General features: G+C 37.8%; 1 protein-coding gene across 1 annotated transcript in view; it reads right to left on the reverse strand.

The window, feature by feature from the left end:
* The window catches only part of LOC102502239 (EGF-like and EMI domain-containing protein 1), a 565,383-nt gene that overhangs the window by 21,294 nt on the left and 519,020 nt on the right, over positions 1-25,069 (reverse strand). The window contains exons 7-9 of the mRNA XM_027772542.1: positions 16,411-16,530; positions 13,618-13,740; positions 3,447-3,584 (exon numbers count right to left, since the gene is read on the reverse strand). Coding sequence (XP_027628343.1) covers positions 3,447-3,584; positions 13,618-13,740; positions 16,411-16,530 — 381 coding nt within the window. The remainder of the gene's footprint in view (positions 1-3,446; positions 3,585-13,617; positions 13,741-16,410; positions 16,531-25,069) is intronic.

The following is a 25,069-nucleotide window of genomic DNA, read 5'->3' on the forward strand; positions in this document are numbered from 1 at the left end:
AAGGACTCCCAGGATTGGGAAGAGAAGGTATGACTGAAATTCTGAGAGAGAACAAAACTCTTATTTTTAAGCAGTATGTTTAACATGATAGAGTATTGACTGGAATGCGTTCTGGGGGCTTTCCTTACAATCTGTGACATCGCTAACCTGCACTATTTTGTCAGATAAACAATTTTCTAAATGGTGATTTTTAAGTCTCCTTCAGTACTATTATTCTAGAATTCTACAATCCTGAATGTTTCTTCGTAAGACATAACTGCCCTGGGGAAAATAAAAATGCACCAGAAGATGTCAAATTGAAACTCTTCAGCCAAAGAATAATCAATTTGGCATGAGCTCTTTGGTGATCATTTATCACAAAACTAGCCAAGGAGTAGCAACAGACATTTCCCTCTTGCTTTCCCCAGGGTGGACCCCGGGGACTTGCTAGATCAGGGTTTTGGGCTCTATGACCCTGGTTCAGTTCAAGGTCCCCTCGCCCTGTTGGTTGGGCTATTAAGGTGGGGGTCTATCAGTGTCGAGTTTGCAGAATTCTGTTGTTCCATAACTACAGGAGCAGCCACAGACAGAAAGATCAGAGTCTCGATTAACCTTGAAAAGGCTACCAATTCAAGGATGTGAATGCAAGAGAAAGAAAGGAAAGAAAGGCAACCATTCAATCAAGATGAAGGATCACCATAAAATATCTAAGCGAAGGTCATTTGGACACAGAATATTCTTTCTTCAGCAAAATATCACAGACTGTGCTACTCACAAAACACTAGACGATATTTTTTCCTATTATATAGAACTTTCCTTTGTCCTTTGGATTAGATAGCATGAAGAAGAGGATAAAAAATTAATTTATTTCATATAGAACATCATTCTCTATGTCTTAAAAAATAAATACCCAGATTTCTTTTTTAAAGTTTTCTTAGTTATCACTGGAGTCTCCAAACTTAAAGGTCTCAGGATTCCCTGTTCTCAACTAGCAAGCACAATTACATCACACAATGGAAAAAATAAATCCTTCGGAATGACTATCATTTTAAGATACATTTTGCATTCTTCTTTTATTAACATTTTTCTGGAGTCATTTATAGTTAGTCAATCTGGAGCTTATCCGAAATCATTTTTTTTTCCAAATTTGCTACAGAGTGCATGTGCTCTCCAGAAAGATACACACACACACACACACACACACACACACACACACAGACACACACAGACACACACAACTGTTCAGTCAGTCATACGTGATCCAGCGCCTGAACCACCACGCCACCAACTGGCCTCAAAATTTCATATTTTCTACATCACAAGCCTTTCTTAAATGGCCCCCATTTCAACTCTTACATCACCTTTCTGTTCAGCTTCTTCTTCTTCTTTTTTTTTTTTCCAGATATTCTTTGGCTAGACCTTAGCTTGCTTATTTTTTCCCTTTTAATTGTCTTCTTCTCTGATGATTATATTTTACCTAAATTGGTCAATATGCTAAATATTTCACAAATGCAGTGAAATTCACCTGTACACACAAGCTTAGCCCTAATCAAATGTAGTCCTCCAATTTAGTCAGGAAAAACTAATAAACCTGTTCTGACTTCAGAAAAGCATCAAAAGTGGAAAACTTGGTCTCTGTTTCCCATACGTAGCTGCCAAATAAAACTCCGAAAGATAGAAACAAAAATTTGTTTCTAATAATTGGCCAGTAGTCAAGTTTAGTAACTTTACTGATAGCCAAATATTTGAATTTTATATAGATGTCTTTCAAATAGTGCTAATAAATCTCTAGGTTTTAGCCCTAATAAAATTTTGTCTTTGAACAAGAGTAAGTGATCAATTACAGACTGACTGACTTATTTTCATATTTATTCATATATTCTCATATATTTTAAAAAGTTGATCATAAAAATAAGCTAAAAAGAAAATTTATGCATTAATGTTTTTACAAAGCATCCATGGCCTTAATCTATTCTGAGGGATATAAATAAAGTATGTATATGTACACTCCAAATGAATCATTGCTTTTATACTACTGAATATTTGCTCTTTAAAAATGAGCATTTTTTTATTGATAGAAAATAAAATAAACTTGAGCCATACACAATATAACATTGTCATGTTGACTGCTGAAATCTCATAAATATGCAATTTTCTACATTTTGACCCTGGCAGATGTTATTTTTTTTCTAGCTGTAAGTAAGAATTCTACTAAATTGTACTTTCCAAAGAATAAAGACACCAGACACAAAATTGGAAGTTGCAAAGAAAAAAAAGAAGGCTGAACATAGTTCCATTTTTCTCTTACTCAACACTCAAAACCAAATACTGACAGAAGGACAGAAGGAGGAAGAAAGAAAAGAAAGGAGGAGGTCCTCTATTTTTTTTTCCATAAGTACAAACAATAGCGAGATAGAAAATAAATTTAATTACCTAAAAAGAGGCAACTGCTGTAGACTCGGAGCAGGGCAGAAGGCAATGTTAGATCAGGAATTATGAGTGATGGCGTCATTCTGGCTTATACAATTTATGAGCCCAGAAGACTAAAATTCCTTGTGGTTCATTCTCTATCATCACAGTGCCACAATAAAAAAGTACCAAAACATATAACCCATTGAAGTTCACCTTTTTGTAAAAAAATATTTCAAGCTATTTATGAGGATATTGAGTACATAAAATGATTTCCCCAATATTTTTTATACACATAAAGTTTAATAGCATAAAGCATCATGCACCAAAAAATAAATATGGTATCTAAATTCTTGAATGAGGACAAATCACTAGCTTAGAGGCTTGGAAGTGTTTTCAAAACAAGAGCACACAGTGATATAGTTTGATACTTGCTATCACTATTTATAGATTTTCCCTTTTCTCAGAAGCTCTAGATTAAACATTTTATTAAGAAGCAAAGCTAGGGTGGAATTTCTTTTTCTCATTGTCTCAAGGCTATAAATTATAATAATAAGTTGGGAGAGAGAACCATTGATAATAGGTTTGAGTTGGTATGTCTAAAGACTGATATTATTTAAAGTCTTCTTTTAAAATACGGCTACCTGGCATCTCAACTGAACATACATTCAAATTATTACCAAGTCAAAATTGATGCACATGATTTAGATTCTGCTTGAGTAACGAGACGGAAGTGGGTGTGTGGTAGCTGTGGTTAGAATTACTAGTTACCTGAGATGGTTAGATAGACAGACCTTGGAATGTTTTCCTGAAATAAAACTAAGCCCACATGTTTTATTTAAATGTTTTAAATTTCCTTTATCTTTGGTGTAATGGTATCTTCTGGCAAGCAATCTTCCTTTTACATTTATCCAGTAGCCAGGGCCACTCACTGCTCGATGTATCTCTCCTTGTACTCTGAAAGATGCGTCTTACATTACAGCAATAAGTATTACAGGGAAAGGGCTAAATAAATCCAGAGTAACTTTTGAATGAAGATGGCATTTACTGAACATTACCTATGCATGTTTTCTCATCTGAATCAAGCTGGTGTCCATGGTTACAGGAGCAGCGGGGCCCATCAATTGCATGTTCACAGTGATGGGAACAACCACCATTGTTCTTTTCACAGCTATTGACAATTTCCAACTCAATCCCTTTTCAAAACAAGCAAAGAAGAATATTAGCATAACAACAAAGTAACCTGAATATCTAGCCACAATAGGCATGCTGTCTTACAGGGAGGATGATAAACTTTATTGGAAATGTGTCAATATTCTATAATATATACATACATGTGTGTGTGTACACACACACACACACACACACACACACACACACACCTCCTCCTTCCCGCATCTGCATTATTATACTGTTGAACCACATTAAAATGAATTTCTCAGGAATAGCTTTGAGGGAGAAAGACATCACAAACACTTGAACCTTAAAATTATGTTCTTTGACTCTTATCACCTGTCCTTCCAGCTTTTCCAGGTCTTTTATTCCCACTAAGCCTTGGGCTCACTACAAGTCCCAGTCTTATAAACACTTCAGATTTTCTAATCTTTCAAGCACCTTCTGATTTCACTTTTCTTCCCACCCAGGCTTGGACCTTATCAACCATCTCAGTACTTCAATTCATTAGCATTCTAGACTGCCTCATTGGGGTGAGACAGTGCCACAGCCATAGAACAAGACATGGAAAGGTTCCCCGTTCAGGTCTAGAGACCTCCCTGAGTGCAACAAGCAAGAGCATGCCCATTGTTATGGTTTGGATAATAGTTTGTCCCCTAAATTTACATGTTTTAGAAATTGTTTTGGGGATCAGCAGATAACATAATAGTCACGTCACTGGACTCCCACATGGCTGACTGCGATTTGAGTCCCAGACCCAGAGGTTTAAAACTCATACCAGGTACATATGTGTGTGTACCCAAAATCCCAAAAGGAGAATGGAGGAGAAGAAATTGTGGCATGGCTATCCCTCCAGGAGGTGATTTCACTTTCTGTCTCTCTGGCAAATACACATGCCCTATAGCAAAAAAAATCTCTTTAAAAGTACAGAAAGTTTTTAGTGGGCAGTGTTTGGATGTCCCCCAAAAGTTCATATGTCCAGACTTGGTTGTATTGTAAAGAAAAACCTTCAAGCCCCTCATGATGTCCCAGGGTGCGGCTGTTGGATGTAATAAAGTTGTTAGGGTGGTAGGGACCCTATGATTGAGCTCTGGTGTGTATATAAGGAGGAGAAATGCTGTAGACAGGTTTACGTCAATGCAATATATATATATATATATGTCAAAGTCTGAGGACTATTAAACATTGTAAATGTCTATATTTGATTGAAACACCAATACACCAATAAACTAATAAATAATATTAGGTTGACTAAGTGATGCAGAAAGGTAATCGTAAGTCCATACCAGTAGTTATGTAACACTTACCTTTTTAAAAATATTGTATTATTTTATATACATTCAATCACTGTATATCATTATAGTATGCAAAATGAATTTCCTCAAAAAAACAGGAATACACTGGATATTAGTGCAGTTGAATATATTATCAGACATAGTATCATGAACAGACTATTTTCCATTTTTGTGTCCCTTAAATGCTTTGCTTCTTTCTTCCCTTGAGTCCCTCCCTCTAAAGGACACTTACCTCTGGGGATTTTTAGCATTTGTAGGATATAAAAAAAGATGTGTATTGAATTTAGAAACAAAACCAAATAGCCTGTTTTCCAACCGACATTTCTGTTTCCAAGCTAGTGGTGTATTACTATTTCTCCTTTCCAGGGGTTATTAGTACTTAGAAATACTGTTAAAAATAGCCTTGAAATAAAAGAGCAAGCATAAAACCAACGAATTAGCTGGTGAGATATAACTAGTGTTATGTTAGTCTCCTAATCGACTTCGATGCATATGAGTTACCTATTTAAATATATGATAACTCTAGAAATTTGCCAATTCTGCTACTTGCTAATAATTTGGGGGACACTGGTGGGAATCAGCCTTAGCATACGAATGCCAGTCATATCGAGCACACAGGTATTACAATTGCTCATTTTCTGAGTGAGCAAGTGACAAACAGAAGAATGTTTTCTATTTTATTTATTTTTATTTTATTTTATTTTATATTTTGAGAGAGATTTTTTTGCTATGGGGCGTGTGTGCTCACCAGAGACAGAGTGTGACAGAGAGACAGGAAGTAAGAAATCATCCCCCTGGGGGGATGGCCATGCTGCAACCCCTTCTCCTCCATTCTCCTCTTGAGATTTTGGGCATGCATGCACATGTGCCGGGCATGAGTTTTAAGCCACTGTGTCTAGGACTCAAACCGTAGTTGACTACGTGGGAGTCCAGCGACGTAACCATTATGCTATCTGTTGCTCCCAAGAGAAGAGTATTTTAAGCCAGGGTTAAAATAAGAGGTATACGGAGTCAGTGGGTGATATAGTGGTTAAGGTGCTGGATACCCACAAGGTCAAATGTGGTTGGAGTCCTGGACCCCGCAACTTAAAACTCACGCTAGGTATGTGTTTGTGTGTGTGTGTGTGTGTGTGTTTCCAAAGTCCCAAAAGGAGAATGGAGGAGATGGGATTGTGGTGTAGCCATCCCCACTGGGGGGGTGATAATTTCTTGCTTTCAGTCTCTTTGTCTCTCTGGCAAGTGTACACGCACTACCAAAACTCTCTCTCTCAAAAACAAAGAGAAAAATGAAATTCTATGAGTCTTCATCTGTGTGACTTGACCACACCTTCCTTACATTGGTTCATTTCCTTCCAGTCTCAGTTCCTGAATCCTTTGCAAACAGCAAGATGGGAAAGACCAGGACAAGGGTATTTGGTCTTGTGCCCTGAAAGCACATCATTTAACCTACCTAGATTTTGGCTCCAGTTCTAGAAATCACCCTCCCTGATCTGTTCCCAAGGCCCGCAGTGCCCACCCCAGACACTGTGCCCATCCCATGCTGCCACTACCATCTTGCACTACCCAGCTTATAACAGATGTTCAAAAGTAGGTTTTGAATAACTGAATAAAGAAAAGAAGGATTATGCTAATTAATTTATTGTTGAAAATAAGAACTGCTTTGGGTTTAGAAAAACAGCTAGTGTAGGACTGAGCACAATTACAAAGTTTCATGAAAGACTAAAATAATGAAAACAGCTCATATTTTTCATGATATGTTGACATATACTTTTTAGGGAGATGTATTATATTTCAAATTATATATGTGGTTGTGGAGGAAGGTGTCATATATTTTTATAAGACATAATAACTCTTTTTTCCCCTCTTATGTGTGCTTGCCATTGTCATTCTTATAAAGAGGCATTTTAAATCATATTTGGTATCTTAGAAACCATCGAATCAAACCTCTTCATTTTCTAGAGAAAAAACAGTAAGGTCAACTGAGGTGGAAAGACTCGTTTAATAATATTTATAGCCCAGTTGGTATTAAAAGCTAGGTCTTCCAGGTCATTTTTTTTCTGTTACATAATGTTTACTCTCTTATATTGCTTTAATGTAGCTGAGACTTGGACACACACTTTTTAAAATTTATTTTTGAACAATATTATTATGATTAAATGAAATTATTATAATTACGTGTTTGAATGCCTACATTATACAAAGTATAATGTAAACTAGCTAATCTAATTAATACAAGAAGCCTTAGAAGTAACATTAAGATATTGGTTTACCAGATTAGAAAAATGAGGTTCAGTTAGGACACAAGACTTGTCCAAGACAGCAGAAACAGTAAGTGGCAGAGTTTTCTAATTTGGGCATGTTTTTATTTAGTCTCTCATATGTGAAGAGGAAATAATTTCATTGCAGCGTAACCTATTTACTGTAATGTAATATTTTTTCTGAGAGACAGCACGATGTGGGAGAACAGACATAAAATTTGAAGTTAAAAGACCTGGCATGTTAGTGCTCTATGATCTTCAGTAAATTATTTCGTATCACTGATCCTCAGGGTTTTTTCTCCCTCATTGTTAGCATAGGGATTGAGTTACGTCAAGGTTTGCCAACTTGGGGCCTGTCTTAAACCCCAAAACAAGAAGGATTCTTGATTTTCCTTTTCCTCATTTCTGCCTCAGCTATTCCCCTCAGCTTTTCTTAACAAAATACATCTCCAATCTGCCCTCACCATCTCCTCTGCCACCACCACAGTTCACCTGCATGACTAATCCTGACTTTATGCACATTCCTGTTCAGAAAATGGAGCCTCACAGTGGAGTCTCCTTAAGATGAAGTCTTGCTTCATGGATCATGCCAGGTAAAGAAGTAGACAAGTTTATAAGGACAACCTGTGGTCTGGAGAGCTGACCAAGTCTCCTGGAACATAGCACTGTGTTCCCGGATAACACAGCTAAATGCCTTGAGTCCGGAGCATTCCGGCCCTTAAGTGAATTTACAAGGGGGACTGGGATCCTGGCCAGATCCTCTCTCCCCATAGAAATCCTACAGCTGTGCCACTTTGGCTCCAGACAAACACGAAACAGTATAAATAAAAACCCAGACTTCCAAGATATGAGCTAGAATGCATCTTTGCACTGAACTTGGTTTGCCCGTGGTGTGACTCCCGGTGCTGCGGTGGTGTCTTTTCCACACAGAGTCGCAGTTGGTATTAATAAACTTCCTCCTTACTTTCACTTACTCTACTACAGTGTCATTACTGAGTGCGTATCAGGATCTTTCAGTTAAGCGGTGCACCCATACGAGAAACTTGCGGTTTCTCACACAACTCCCTACTGTCCATTGCTTAAGGAATAACTGCAGTGATTTTTCAAAACAGACAAATCATATTACTTTATTTCTGTTTGAAGACATTCAATATTTTGTTAACACCTTTGCAACAAAATCTGAATTCCTGGCAATGGCCCATAGGCCCTGTATACACGGACTCCTCCTTCCTGCTTCCCACTCTGGCATCATTGTCTGTCTTTCCTTGTTGATTTTTGTTTTTTATTTTTTTGGCATAGGGCACATGTGCTCACTGAAAGAAAGACAGTGAGAGGGAAAGTGAGAGATCAATCCCCTACGGGGGATGGCCATGCCACAATCCTTTCTCCTCCATTCTCCCGGGATCTTGGGCACGCACATACACCCATGCCTGGTGTAATTATCAAGCCACCCCGTCTAGAACTGGAATCACAGTCGGCCATGTGGGAGCCCAGTAACATAAACACTATGCCATCTGATGGTCCCTTGGTCACTTTCCAGCCCACACTGGCTTTCTGTTTTCCTGAAAATACCAAGCTTCACGCTACCTCAGAGTTTAGGTTCTGCTGCTCTTTCTTCCTGGAAAGTCTATCTCCTCTGTGAATTTAAGTTACATATGGGACCCGCAGTTGGCATAATGGTTACATTGCTGGACTCCCACGTAGTCGATCGTGGTTCCAGTCCTGTACCTGGCAGCATACAACTCACACTGGGTGTGTGTGTATGGGTGCCCAAAATCCCAGGAGGAGAATGGAGGAGAAGGGACTGTGGTATGGCCATCCCCTCTGGGGGTGATTTCTCACTTTTTATCTCTCTATCTCTCTGGCAAGCAAAAATTTTGCCCTGTAGCAAAAATCTCTCTCTAAGAAAAAAAGAAAAAAGAAAAATTCTAAGTTACATAAAGGCAGGATCTTGCTCAGAACAGAGTGTGGTATGTGTAAGTGTTCAGTAAGCACCTGTCGAATGCATCAGTGAATGTAACCACGCTGGCAGAGTACTCCTCTGGGTGACACCTAGCTGGAGGCAAAGAGCTGCCCTCTTTACCCCAAAACCCTCCTCTCAAGTTCAACACAGCCCCACAACTCCCTATTTTCATGTGCTGGCCTGCTTTATTCATTTATATTTGCTGCATGTCTTGTGTTACTGTTAAGGGTTTTGACCCTTGGATTAGATTATATGAATGGTATTGGAAACTATAATAAAATTTCCAATACTCATCAATTTGTTTTTTGTAGAAAAATCAGCGAAAGTATTTGTTTGAAGCATTTTATGTAGGTTCATTTGATTCCTGCTCTTTTCCTGAGATATTACATCGAAAGAGCTCTAAGATGCCAGTGGTGATTTAATGGAAATATTAATGATACTGTGGGAACCCTGTTAAAAATGATAACAAGCCCAAGCCCAGATCTATAACTACCCAGTAGAAGTTAGCTGAGATTTTGAGTCCTTGATACAGAGGATAAACAATCTTTAACCACCTTATGTTGAAAAAATCATCATACTTCAACAGAAAACTTTAGAAATTTATTCTTGCAGTTTCACAAAGATAGCCAATGTATCATCTTCTGGATAGATGAACTATACATCAGATATGTATCGAGGGTCGGGGTGGCATGGTGGCTAAGGCAGCTAGTCTACAACACTGAACAGTTAGAGGCTCAGGACCGGCAACTTGAAAATCATGCCAGGTGTGTGTGTGTGTGTGTGTGTGTGTGTGTGTGTGTGCAAACATCCCACAAGGAGAAAGAAATACAGGAAAAAGAACCATCCCCCATAGCAGTGCTTTTTCACTTTCCCTCTCTTTCTCTGTTTTCTTTCAGCAAGCGCATGTGTCCCATAACAATCTTTTTTAGAAAATATAGAACTTAAGCTGTATTAATATTTGGAGAAATTCTTAATTAACCATGGTATATTTGGAATTTTCCAATTTCTTTTTTCTTCTTCTATTGTTTTCTTTTTCATTTTCGTTGTTCTTTTTTGGCCAGAAGGTATGAGCGCTTTAGAGAGAGAGAAGTAAGCAGAGAAAGCACTCCCCAGTAGGGGGTGGTCATGCCACAATTTTTCTCCTCAGTTTCTTCTCATCCTGTCAGGATGTTTGGCAGACATACACACATACCTTGTGTTTTTCAAGCCATGGGGGCCAGGATTTGAACCATAGCCAGGCATGTCAGATCCAGATTCTTAGGAAGAGTACTTAACTGCAGCACTGTGTGGCCAGCCCTTTTTATTTTTCTTAAGTTTATTTATTTTTATTCATCATAGAGAGTGTGTGCACATGCACACACACACACACACACACACACACACACACACACAGAAAAAAGAGAGAGAAGCACCCTGACAGAACCTTGTCACACCAGGATAGCCTCCCCACAGCCTTCCAGTTCAGCTGAATCTTGGGCATACCTGCATGCACACATTTTTCCAGCTGACCTTGGGATCTGAACCTGTGGTCAGCCATGTGGCTTCCAGCACTGTAGTTCAATGTGCTACCAACTGTACCACCAGGCTGGGCCCGAAATTTTTCTTTATAATTACAAGATAGTGATAACTAATTCATAGCACATGGTGAGAATTCAATGGTTATACTATGAACTGTTTTTAGACCACCTGAGAAGAAATTACATAAATGTAAAATATTTTTGTCTAGCAAAAGGGTTTAAAAATTGACATCTTAAAATATCCTTGTTAGATGATGAACACAAAACTCATTGTTAAACATTATCATTCTCTGAAAAAATGTACCACCTAAAGGTTTAGCAACAACTCAAAATACCAGTTTTTACCAACAAAGACTTGTATGTCAGTCAGTAAATACTGAAGTCTGGGGAGGACTACAGAAGGAACTTAGCCAAATAGTAAGATTAGGGAAATAAATGCAAAAAGATACTTAGACCAAATATATTCAACTCAAGGGCAAATTGCTTTCCCAAGCAATGTCTACAGAAATCTTGTACCTCACGACTTATTACCAATTACGACCCCTTTTTTCATGATAACTGAGAATGTAGTCGGACTGCAAGAGGTTTTATTTTGTTCATTTGTAAAATGTACTCATCCCCTAAATCTCCGGCCACATTAAGAAGCCAAAATATTAATAAGAAAAGCCATCCACATTTTTTTCTCTGCCTGAAGGGACTCCTTAGGGTACTCAGAAAAAGACTGACTTCAGAAGGGGCTGTATCCTAATTAGTAGGCTTTTATTTTTCTCCCGTTTTATTTAGTTTGCTCTTTAAAAGGCAAATATCACTGTAGCAAAATTGACGTCTTTAAGCAAAAGAAATATACTAGCGGACCTTAAGGCTACACTGACAAATAGAATAAAAGAAGCAGAAATTTAGCTAGGGAAAAAGAATGAAGATTTAGTGACCTTAATGTCTCTCCATGAGAGAGCTCAAATAAGCATGATAAGATTTCATTTTTCACTATATTTTTCCTCCTTGATTAAAACTCATAAAGATATAATATATACAAACACATGATGAAGTTGGAAGAACAGTACATCTGAAGCCAAAACACCCTAGATCAAGTCCCCTTCCTTCACTAACTTTGTTTCATTGGGTTTTTGTCTTCAGCAAAGAATGATGGTTTACTAAGATGTGAAGAACTAAAAAGAGTATCTTGAGTAAGATGGTTTGGTATATGCACATGTTGTTTAAAGAAGAAGTTCGAAATATAAATTAGACATTGGGAGAGGGCCCAGAGATGCACAACTGGGAAGAAGAAGAAAACCTGGGAGACAAGACAGTAATTCAAGTAGAGGGAGGTGGTCAACTATGTTGAAAGTTGCTGAAAGGTCAAGAGGGTGGGGGGTGGATGGCCATGTCACAATCCCTTCTCCTCCATTCTCCTTTTGGGATTTTGGACATGCACGCACATGTGCCGGTGTGAGTTTCATACCGACAGGTCAGGGACTCGAACCACAGTAGAACACATGAGAATCCAGCACTTTAACCACTAAGCTGCCTGCTGGTCTCCAGGGTACTTTAAAAATAGACACTCTACAATGCCTTGATTATGAGACTAATTCAAAAGAAAGAACTGATAATTCATAAAATGGAGAATAGTTGCAAAAACAAAGACTTTGAGATGTTGAGAGAGGTGGGGTTCCAAAGCACACTGCAGAAGGTGGCTTTCTCTGGCACCAGGACTACCTCTTTATAAAAGTAAAAGTAAAGGCTTTACACGTTTCTGTGGGGAATTCTGAGTTAATTTTTAGCTTGGATGGTAGTTAGCATCCATTTTTGATGATATACAAGACAAGATGAAGATAAAAGCCAAAGCGGCTGGCAGTGATATAAAGCTTCAGAAGAGAAAAGGGTGTTACACTCCTTTGATGAGGGTGCGAGTAGGCAGATTCCGACAGCAGACAGTATAGATGTGTCCAGTCATGCTATTTAATTATTTGAGATTTATGATCCTGAATTGAAAGCGAAACCACTTCTGGTTGTGTTTTGAACATAGCAAATTTCACCGGCAGAGAGATAGGTATGAACTGAAGAAAGAAGAGAAAAAGTCCGAGGATGAAGGAGAAAAATGATTTGTTGACATAACAAGACCACATCAGAGAGAGAGAGATGATGAAATCAGCCACAGAATTACTTAAGTGTTCTGTCTTTATGAAAGGAGAGAAGAAGAGATAGGAGAGGATGAAAAATATGGAGGCAGAAAGGAACTGGAGGGAACTGGTATCAGTTTTAAGCCTAGTAAAGGGAGAATGTGTTCATCTGCAGATTAAGCCGTGGGCCAGGGAGGAAGATACGACAGAATGAAAGAGGCATACCCAGGACTGCTAATAACGCAGCATATTAACCTGCTAGTGTATCCCAACAAGGGGCATATTAAATTGTATAACAGCCTAAGTGCGTAAGAGGCCAAGTCTGGATGGCATGGATCATAACTTTTTTGAAGAGGAGTGAAGGATGAGCCAGTGAAAGAGAACGCCAAGCAGGCTGAGCTGCATAAAGAGGCATGATGAACCCATGGGGTACGGAGGGAAGGGCCAGTGTGGAAGGTCCTCGCCAGAGCATCCAACCTGCCAGACGCGGAATAACACCCTAGAGCGCCTCTGCATAGATGATTCCTTCCCGTCTGCGAGTTCCTTCTCCTCGAGTTTCACATCGGGGTCACTAGAGCTCCACAAATATTGCGTGGCAGAGGTCATAAAGGAAGATAGGCTCTTCCAAAGAGCCAGGAGCCCCCAGAAGGGCCAAGTCTGAGTACAGAGACTTAGTCCATGCCAGTTCCAGTGTGGGTCATTATGCAAACCGTCTCCTATTGATTCCAAACTTCTGTTTCCTCATCTACACAATGACGTATTGGACTTCTAATCCCCACCCTCCAATCCCAGTGGCAAACATTCTCAGGAGCTTCAGCTTCGGCCAGATGCTCAGTATTGTTCTTCCATCAATTGCCCCTGTTTATATGTGTGAAAAACCCCTGAGCTGTGATTCTGACTACTTACTGTAACACTGTTTTCCATCAGCTCCCAGCTCAAAACCAGGGTGGCAGGTACAAGTGAAGGAGCCCACTGAGTTCACACACTGATGACCACAGCGAGCAGTCCCCTCGGCACACTCATTCACGTCTGCAGAGAGAGAGAAAGAGAGAGACGTAACGGTTATGTCGCAGGTGCTCTTAAGACTTATTGGCAAACTGTAAAAATGAATTCACCACCACCAGTCCCAACCAGTTGTGTCATAGTCACACGGGCTCCATCCTCTTTGTCTGAGGGGATATTTGTGAATAAGCCAGTTTATTACATCATTACCTCTAATATTGGTCTTGTGCTCTCAAGCACTCTGTTTATTAGAAACTACTAGTATCTATTAATTGGGAAAAAGAGAGAAAACAAACAAACAAAAAGTAGGCCTAATTTGTCCCTTAATAATACAGCTAAAAGTCATTGCAATTTGTCTTTATAAACATACTACATTCTTTTTTTTTTTTTTTTTGGGGGGGGGAGAGGTTTTTGCTATAGGGTGCATGTGCTCGACAGAAAGACAGAGAGCCAGAAAACAAGGAATCACCCCCCCCCTCCCCGGGAGGATGGCCATGCTGCAATCCACAAGGAATCACCCTCCCCTCCCCGGGGGGATGGCCATGCTGCAATCCCTTCTCTTCTATTCTCCTCTCAGGATCTTGGGTCTGCACACGAACACGTGCCCAGCGTGAGTTTAAGCCACCAGGTCTGGGACTCGAACCATGGTTGACTACATGGAACTCCAGCAACACAGCCAAGTGCTGGTCCCATATATTCTTTTTCTCCTTCCTTCCTTCCTTCCTTTCTTTCTTTTTTTTTTTTGTTTTTTTTTGTTTTTTTTTGTTTTTTTTTGTTTTTTTTTGTTTTTTTTTGTTTTTTTTTTTGTTTTTTTAGGCATAGGGCATATGCACTCACCAGAGAGAGACAATGAGAGGGAAAGTAGTCTCCTTCTCGACTTCCCCGCCTGAGGGGATGGCCACACCACAGTCCCTTCTCCTTCATTCTCTTTCTGGGATCTTGGGCACACATGCATATGCACCTGGTGTGATTTCCAAGCCTCCGGATGTGGGACTCGAAAGGTGGTTGACCATGTGGGACTCTAGCGACATAACCACGATACCACTTGCTGGCCCCTATTTGATATTCTTACCCAAAAGCGGCCCCTTTCTGATTTACATCAGAAAGCATGTGTGGCCAGAGGCCAGGCGGGCGTGTCTTGGCCTTCATGAGAGCAGTGCAGTTCCTGCTGTGCCAGTAATGGCCAGGAGGCTGTGCCATTCACACACAGGTACCCTCTGTCTCGCCTGACACCAGCAGCCAGGTCTAGTCAGTGTGACTTCGGGTTCGTGGTCCTGGGAGTGTCGTCTCCTTCCTTCATCTGGACAGGTCCACCAGCACTTTCTGATAGCACTTCCTCCGTGTACTGCACTGCATGACATTCCCTCCAGAGCGTTTAAGAGAAATACTATTGATAATTCTTCTAATGTATTCATAAATTCCTAAGTAAGCAGTAATTTGAGGAATAGATTTTCTAGAAACAAAGCATTAGATATTAAAATAGAAGTATCAAGACCAGTAGTTGGCATAATGGCTATGTCGCTGGACTCTCATGTAGTAGACCACGGTTCGAGTCCCAGATCCGGTGGCTTAAACTCACGCTGGGCATGTGGGGGTGCGTGCCCAAGATCCTGAGAGGAGAATGGAGAAGTGATTGTGGTGTGGTCATCGCCCTGGGGAGTGATTTCTCGCTTTCCGTCTCTGTCTCTTTCTGCCTTTCTGGCGAATGCATGTGCCCTCTAGCAAAAACCTTTCCAAAATGAACAAATAAATACATGTAAAATAGAAGTTTGAAAGAATTTATACATGTATATGCATATAATTGTCAACTTTCCACAAATATTTAGTAAGATCTTATTCTGTGCTAGGTTCTGAGCTCCAAAGGTGCTATGGAAACAAAAGAACAAAGCAGAAATGTTCTCTGTCAGAAAAGTCTGCTGACAAAATCCACAGAAAATTGTATGTGAGTTTTGGCTCAAAGAAAAAACGTACTAACTTAACATAATTTTTATGTCTAATTATTTTTCAATTTCTCAGTGTTGATTATCCCCACATGTAGGAAACGTTTGGTATTTTCATAATTAATCCAAATAAACCATTTCTCATTTTATGAAAATGTCATGATAAAAATGAAGGATTCTGTGATTTCTCAGAAGTTTTTGAAACAAAGACCATCCCACAGGAATGACTTCATTTATCAGCTCTGGTCATGGAATAATTTATCGCTTTCATCTTTGAATTGAAGTGCGTCTGTTTTGCTATTTCTAGGAAACAGAAACGTGTAACCTTGTATTTATAGCTTCTTTCTTTTCTGTTTTAATCATTCCTAACTTCTGAGAACACTCATTTGCACATACTTGTTTTTCAAAGGTTACCCCACCTTCTGTAGCTTATAATAATAATAAAAAAAAAGCTCCCTCTGTGGTTGTGAAAGGTTTTGAAATATTAATTCTAGAGTCCCTTCAGAATGAGAAACAGGAAACAAAAAGCATCAATTCTGAAACTCCATTAGGTCATTAAAAAATGTAACTAAGAATTTCGCTGAGTTTTTATAGTATCATAAAAATACCTTTCAGAATGATCAAATAAGAATCTAAATGTTCCTTTTTAAGCATAAATGAAAACACCTTTTCTCTTGGCTGTTCTGACTATTCAAAACCGAATTACCACGAATTTTCAAATAATTACACAATTAAGCCATCAGCCTCAGACCCCTACCTTCACACGTCTTTTTGTCTTCAGACAGCTGGTACCCCGGGCGGCAGGGACACCTGGCCACACCATTTTCACTCTGACATACATGAGCACATCCATTCCCACCTGCACAGGGGTCCATCTCTGAAAGCAATTAAGCAGCGATAGTTTATATTCGTTCCACTTAGAAAGATGTATGAAGGGGAAGGGTGGAGAGAGGAAAGTAATGAGGGCACTGGGGCCACGGGGCTTCTCACATCAAGATGGTGAGGACTCCAGAAAGTCCTTCCTACTTTCCTATGGCATTCACAAACATCTTTACATTTTCTGATCTAAACCTCCAAACTGAACAAGTGTCATTGTGGATTGAAGCCGAAGAAGAATTGGCTTAATTTCACCTTCCCCCAAAATAGGCCTCCTGCCCTCTGGTACCCAAGGTGAAGGAAGGAATCGGAACTCATGGTGAAGGAAAAGGCGGACCAAAGAAATATGGGAGAGGCTTCCTGCAGTGGCTGTGGAATAGTACTGAATAAGGAAGTTCAAATCCATTTGGAATGAAGGAAGTGGGCCTACTTCTCCCTTTCGTTGGCTCCTGTTGGAATTGATCTTAGTCCTATCATCTGGAAGCTCAAAATAACGTGAAGCCACTGGCCTACCAGAAGTACCTCCACACAGTTTGTCCATGCACGATTAAGTGACTCTCGTCTGACTCCATAAATCAGGCCGATCTTACTTACATGCTGCTAAGGTGGAACTGCACAGTCTCCACTTCCATTCCTCACTCTCCATACCTTTTTTCTTTTTCTTTTTCTTTTTTTATTAATAAAATGCAGAGTATAAAAAGCAAAATATTACATAAAGCTATTCTTCCCATATTTATCCACTTTCAACACAACCTTTGCCATGAAGAAATGCATCCATGCTTTCAATAGTTTCTTCTGAATATTTCTAGACTTTCTTTATAAAAATATAAGTTAGCCAGCACAATATACATGTTCTGCGGAAGAACATGAATCTGTAGATCAATTGGGTACTATTGCCACTTTGAACAATATTAAGTAATCTAATCTATACAGATGAAATAGCTTTCCTTATATTTATATCTTTATTTCAACAATGTTTCAGTTTTTTTGTTATATAAATTTTGCACTGTTTCCATTCAATTTGTTCTTTTGTATTTTATTCTGTTTTATTCAGGTGTAAATAAAATTACTTTGAAATTTGATTTCTGACTTATTCATTGCTAGTGTATAGAAATATAACTTTATTTTTAATAATTTTGGATTTAGTCAGCTCTTCACAAAATATCCTAAGCTGGTTGCTGAGACACTTTTTAAAAAAAGAATTATTTAACTTTATTTACTTATTTTAATTTGAGCAGAGTGGGACAGAGTGAAAGACAGAGAACGTGAGGAAGCAAGCAGCCAGGTCTGGGAGCAGTTGGCCATGTGGGAGTCCAGCACCCTCAACCACCATGCCACCTGCCAGAGAGATTTTTGAAAGATGGTGCAGAGGCGACTGGGGAGCTGGGGAGCTAGAAAGTGCTTACTCTGTACATGAGAAATGCAGCTATATTTGTGTTGCTCTTATATTCTGCAACCTTGTTGAATTTCTTTATTAATTCTAGTAGTTTTTAAAAGTCTATTCTTTGAGTTTCTACACACAATGTCATGTCATCTGCAAATAGATATTTTACTTCTTCCTTTTCTACCCAATGTCCTTTTATTTTTATTTTCTTACTTTATTGCTCTAGCTGGAACGTCAAGTAAAATGCTGAATAAGAGTGGTATACTAGACGTCCTTTTCTTATTGCTGATCCTAGGAAAAATGCTTTCATTATTTCATGATTAGGTATGATGTCAGTGTAAGTTTTTTATAGGTTCTTTTTGTATCAGATTGAGGAATTTTCTTTCTATTTCTAGTTTGTTGAGGGATTTTATCATAAAAGGATGCTGAACTTTTGTCAAGTGATTTCTTCTGCAACTGTTTAGATGAGCATGCAGTCTTTTATTCTATTGACATGATATGTTATTTCAATTAATGTTCAGATGTTGTACCAACCTGGTATAATTCACTATTGACACTGGGCTTGGACTTTTCTTTGTGGCACATTTTAAAGTAAGTCTTTTTCTTTATTTATAGGATAGCTAATGAGATTTTCTATTTCTTCAGAAGTCTTTTTCAATAACACATGATACTATACAAATTTATCCATTTTATTTAAATTCCCTAACTTGCTGCAATACAGTCATTCATTGTATTTCCTTATTTTCCTTTTTATTTCTATAGGATCACTCAAGGGAAGCCCTCTTGTATGGCTTTTCTTTTTAATGCTAGAGGGTCTGTGAGTACACATGAGAAAGAGAGGAAAAGTACCCCAATACTGCCTGGTCATGCTGCCACCCTTTCTCCTACAATTCTCTGTCCCATTAGTAACCTGGGCAAGTGTGTGTCCAGCATGCTTTTCAAGTGATGGGGCCAGGGCTGTGTAGGTTCTAGATTCCTCTTCACAGCATTTAGTCATTGGTCCCCCTCTTTCATTCTTGATTTTGGAAATTAAAGTCCTGTCTTTTTTCCTTCATCATTCTAGTTAGAGACTTACCAATTTTATTGATATTTCCAAAGAACCAGCTTCTGCTTTCATTGATTTTCTGTTGTTTATCTAGTCTGTATTTCATTCATTTCTTTTACCCTTGGGGCCAGCAAGTGGAATGATGGTTAAGGGCACTGTACTCCCACATGGCTGACCATGGTTCAAGTCCTGGACCTGGGGGCTTGCTTTCACACTTTTCCCTCCCTCTCTCTCTCTCTCTCTCTCTCTCTCACACACACACACGCACACACACACACACACAGTTACTTTCTTGTCAAATTAAAACAAATAAATAAAGTTAGATAAAGTAATTATTAAAAACAAAATTCTTTGACCCATTGGTTATTTAGGAATGTGCAACTTGCTTTTATTTTAAAGACTTTATTAATTTTTTTTTTAAGTTTGAGGAGTTCAAGCTTCATGGCAAAATAGAAGGAAGGTACAAAGATTTTCCACATAAACATTGTCCACACACTGCATTAACATCCTTTCTCATTAACATGCCCCTCTAGAGTATTCGTTTGTTATAGTGATTAACTTATATTGACACATCATGATTTCTTGAAATCTGTAGTTGATGTTTGGGCTCTGTCTTGATGTTGTTATTCTGTGTCTTGGGACAAATGTAAAATGGCATGTATCCAACATTTTATTTTTCTGAAGTGCCTATTTTTAATGGAGTTGTTTATCTTCTTTTCTTTCTTTCTTTTTTTCTTTTTTTTTATTACCAGAGGTTTTGTGCACTTGCCAGAGGAAGACAGAGTGAGTGAGAAATAGGGAGAAAGCAGCCCCCAGTGGGTCATGGTCGCACCGGAATCCCTCTCCTCTCTCTCTCCATGGGGCATGCACACACAAACACACACGCAGATACACACAGATATTTGGTATGTTTTTCAAGCTGCAAGGGCTGGCATTTGAGTTGTGGTTGGCCACCTGTGATCCAGCTCCTTTAACCACTAGGCCGCCAAGCTGGCCTTAGGTTGTTTATTTTCTCATTGGTGAGTTTTAAGAGTTCTTTGTATATTTTGGGTAACAATTCTTTATCAGATATGTCCTTTGCAAATATTTTCTCCTGATCTGTGAATTGTTTTCCCATTCTCTTGACATTATCTTTTGCAGAACATAAACATTTAATTTTAATAAAGACAGTTTATTATTATTTCTTTAATGGAGCATGCCTTCGGTGTTTTACCTAAAAAGTCATTGACAAACTCAAGATCACCTTGCTTTTCTCCTATATTTTTATAGGAGTTCTACAATTTTTCATTTTACATTTAAGTCCTTTGTTCTTTTTGAGTTGAATTTTATGAAAGGTCTATGTCTAGATTCATTTTTTGGGAATGTGGATGTCCAGCGGTTTCAGCATCATTTATTGAAAAGACTACCTTTTTTCTTATATTGCCTTTGCTCCTTTGGCAAAGATCAGCTGACATCTTTGTATGAGTGTATTTGCACTTACATGCTTTCTCTGCATCTACTGATATAATTCAGTGATTTGCTTTATTTTTTAACCTATTAATGTGATGCATTTACATTAACTGGCTTTCAAATATTTAAACAGCCTTGCATATGTGTAATAAATCCTACTTAGCCATGAAGTATAATCCTTTTATATACGCTGTTCGATTCAATTTGCTAATATTTTGTTGAGAATTTTTCTATACATGTTGAGAGATATTGGTCACAGACTGGCACCAGTCTGCAGCCCCAGGGGTTGAGAACACCTGTTTTAGGGCCTATGATGTGGTCTAACTTGATGAATGAAAAGAATGTCCATTTTGCCATTGTTCCTTGTGTAGTCTATAGATGTCCATCCAATTCAACTGATGGACAGTGTTTTTGAGTTCAACTATATTTTTTACCAATTTTCTTCTGCCTACTATATCTCTCCATTTCCGACAGAGGGATGTTGAAATCTCCAACTGGAATAGTGAGTGCCTCTATTTTTCTTTGCGATTCTATCATTTTTGCCTCCTGTAGTCTGGCACTCAGTTGTTAGCTAGAAACACATTATAGGTTGTTATGTCTTAGAGGGTCACCAGCTCTGTCAACATGCAAAGTCTATCTTAGAGAACTTTCTTAGCTTTGAAGTCTGTTCTGTCTGAAATTAATTAAGCTACTTCTTTCATTTGATTAGTGGTGGTATAATTTCTCAGCCATTTACTTTAAAGAAAATATCACGATACTGAAAATTTCTCATAGACAATATACAGAGCAGTCTTGTTTTTTGGTACTGTGACAATCTCTGGGTTTTAATGAAAGAATTTAGAATTATTGCTATTGAAGTGATTATTGATACGGTTGGATTAATATCTGCCGTATTGGTGACTGTTTCCTTTTTCTTGTCCATGTTTTTTATTCTTGTTTTCATCTTCCATAATTTTTCTTCCTTCTGTCGTTTTAATTGAGCATTTTGCATAATTTCATTTTCTGTTCATAGCATATCAGTTGTATTTCTTTGTTTTTGTCTAATGGTTGCTCTAGTTTAAAATATACTTTTATGGCTAATTCAAGTCCACTCTCTAATTATATAATAGTGCTTTACAGGAAGTGTGAGTACTGTATACTAACAAAAATAATCCTAATTCTTCTTTTACACCCCTTCTATCATTGCTATAATTTATTTCACTAATATAAAAGTGTACATGGCACATACACAAACAATATCAACATAAATAATTAAATACACTACTGCTATTAGTTTGAACAGTTATATTTAAGTTGAACTAAGAATAAGGAAAATCAAAATTTTTATTTTACTTTCACTTATTCCTTTTTCTATGTTCTTCTTCTCTTTGTAAAAGTTCACATTTTTGAGCTATGTTATTTCCCTTCCCTCTAAAAATCTTTTTAAAACTTTTCTTGCAAGGCAGGTCTACTGGGAACAAATTCCCTCAAATTTTGTGTGGCTAAGAAAGTTTTCATTTTTCCTTCATTTTGTGCAAGATAATTTCACAGGGTGTAGAATTCTAAGTTGGTGGCTTTTTCTCTCAATACTTTAAATATTCCACTCAACTCTCTTCTTGCTTGTGTAGTTTCTGAGGAGAGACAAAATTTAATTTTTGTCTTTGTCTTTCTGAAAATAGGGTGCTTTTCCTCTCATTCAGTTCAGGATTTTTTTCTTTATCTTTGATTTTGGCACTTTATGTTGCTTCATGTTCTTTGAGCTTTCCAGAATATGCGGTTGGTGTCTCAGGTTAACTTGGGGGAAATTCTCAGCTATTGTTGTTCACATATTTCTTCTGGTTTTTTTTACGCTACTGGTATTCCCATTATGCATGTTACACCTCTTAGAGTCAGCCCACCTTCCTTGCAAACTCTGTTCTTTTTTTTTTTATATCCCTCAGTCTTGGTCTCTTCACATTTTGATTTTGAAAGTTTCTATTGCTCCATTCTCAAGCTTAGAAATGGCCATCCCCCTGCTGGGGATTGATTTCTCTCTCTCTCTCTCTTCCTGTCTCTCTCTCTTGCTGTTGTGTCTTACAATAAGGAGCAAATTAAAACAAACGAACAATAAAACCAGACTCAGACTCAGAAACAACAGATGATAAAATCAGCAGATAACAAATGAAAATGGCATTTATGAATAAACCCAATGATTTAAAGAAAAACAGGTATTTAGTGATGAGAAAAAAATTAAAAGACATAAAAACTACCAAAAGTAACTTCTAGAGCAAAAGAATGTAAGATGGTAAATGAAAATTTCACTATATGGTACTAATAAGCAAATTGGATAGTTAAGAAAAAGTATTGAACTTAAAAATTTATCAGTATAAATTGTCCAACATGATAAATAGAATAAAAGACTAAATGATATAAAATGAAGTCAACAATATCCAATGTCTCAAAGCTCAGAAGGAGAGTCTCTAGTTGAAGGACTAGGAAAGAGTCAGCTTCATAAGACAGAGAAATTTTATAAAATCACTCCTCTGCTGGAGCCAAACCTCAGAAGAGAGAAAAAAAAATTAAGAAATATGGAAATGACCAAGTGGAGGCCTACACTTTGTCTCTCAGTTGGCTACTCTGTAGTTTTTCACCTCTCTCTGTCCCACAGGGTTGGTGTCAAAGGAGGCCTAGAGAAGAGTAAAGACTTTCACAACCACCCAATAATAATGCAATCCCGCCATGATGAAGATCCTGGAAGGAAGGAACAGTAAAATGGTACAGCAGCACCTTCTGGCCAACTGAGAACAGTGCAGCCGGGGAGAACCAGTGGGGAGCCAGAACCCCACCTAGTTACAGGAGTAATGAGGATGCCCTTTTTGGAAGTCACTGTAAACCAAACAAGGAGCCTGGACTACAATATTCCCACCCAACAGAAATGGCATAGTATCCCCCACTTTCTCCTGCCAGACTAGAGTCAAAAAAAAACAAGCTAAAATAGAAGATTTAAATTATATTCAGAATCTCACAGTATAATACACAAGATGTCCAAGTTTCAGCAGAAATATTAGTCATCATACCAATAATCAGGAAGATCTGAAAACTATTTAAAAAGCTAGTGATTAGATTCCAGCACCAAGAAGTCTAAGATGTTGGAATTATCTGACAAAAATGCTAAAGCCGCAATTATGAAAAAGCTCCCACGAATGACTGTAAACTGATTAAAACAAATAAAGTAATAGAATCTCAGAGAAAAAAAGTAAAGAACCAAAAAAAAAATTTTAGAACTGAAAAGAATGACTAAAAGAAAAATCTCAAAGGAGTGACTAAACAGCAGAATGAATGGCTCAAAGGAAAAAAAAAATCAGTGAATTAGAAGATAGACTACAAATTATCCAATGAAAAATGGAGAAAATAGATTGAAAAATAGTGAGTTCAGCAAGTTTGCAGGATATAAGAGAAACATCAACAAAATTATATCTACTGTATATGTAAGTACACTTTTATTTTTCATGGAAAAACATCATTGAAATGCCAGTTTATTTTGGTGCAAAAAATTATGAAATTCATGCACAGTTTTCCTCATAATACACATTTTCCTAGAACTTTTTGAAAACTCTCATAGTAGTAACAAACATGTGGACAGTAAAATGAAAAGTTGGGCTAAGCTATAATATTCAGTAGGCTATGATTACTAAATGGATTTCCAACTTAAATATTTTCAGTTTACAATGGTTTTATTAGAATGTAAGTCCATTGAAAGTAGAAGGCCATCTGTGTTTATATAACACTATAGAAAACATAAATATAACCTATAGTGACAGAGAGCAGATTATTGCTAAGATTAGGAATAGAGAAGTTGTTTGAAGAGGTCCTAAGTGAAACCTTTTTAGGGTGATGGAAATAGTCTTATCTTTATTGTGGTGACAGTTACACGGTATATGCATTTAAGCGTGTATTGAATTATTGCATCTTATTGAATCTAGTAAATTTTGCCCTTCAAAAGTTGACTTATCAAAAGATAAAAAAAAAGAAAAGCTTACTTTGTCATTTACATTAAAGACAGATAAATTGATATAACTATTCTTTTCTTTCCATATGTCTCAAGGGATCTTTGGGACTCATTTAGAACAAGTACCATATCTTATTTCCTCCTCTATTTTAAGCCACTCGAACATATTTATTTAATAAATTAATGTTAATGCTTTAAAGAGCAGAGTGAATAATACGTTTTCCTTCCTTTCATGAAAAAGCTATGGTTACAGCCTTACATATTTCCTGTTCTCCATGCCCACATAGTCATTGTCCTTCCTGACTATCTGACTGACTAAAACCTATTCTTTTTCCAAGACTCAATCCGAGCTAATATCTTCTTTATAAACGCTTGTCTAGTAATCTCAGTGACAGTTTTCATTATTGAAAGGAGCCAACCTTTGTCAAACTAGATTTATTATAGTAGCCATTTGGGGGGCTGTAAGTAGATGCAATATGATATTCCCAACAGCAAATATGCTTGTAAGTGAGACAAAACTGCTCTTTGTTGAATTTATTAGAAACCCAAATATGCTATAATACAATATGGTCATCAAAGAGAAGGTGATGTGTTTAGGTTTGCCACCCTTGTTTTACTATGACACTCATTTTATTGTAAACTTATTTAATAGATTAATGATTCATAGAGCAAGTAGATCAGTAACAGGACATGCT

Source organism: Tupaia chinensis, unplaced genomic scaffold (assembly GCF_000334495.1).
Source record: "Tupaia chinensis unplaced genomic scaffold, TupChi_1.0 Scaffold000281_1, whole genome shotgun sequence".
Lineage (NCBI taxonomy): Eukaryota > Metazoa > Chordata > Mammalia > Scandentia > Tupaiidae > Tupaia > Tupaia belangeri.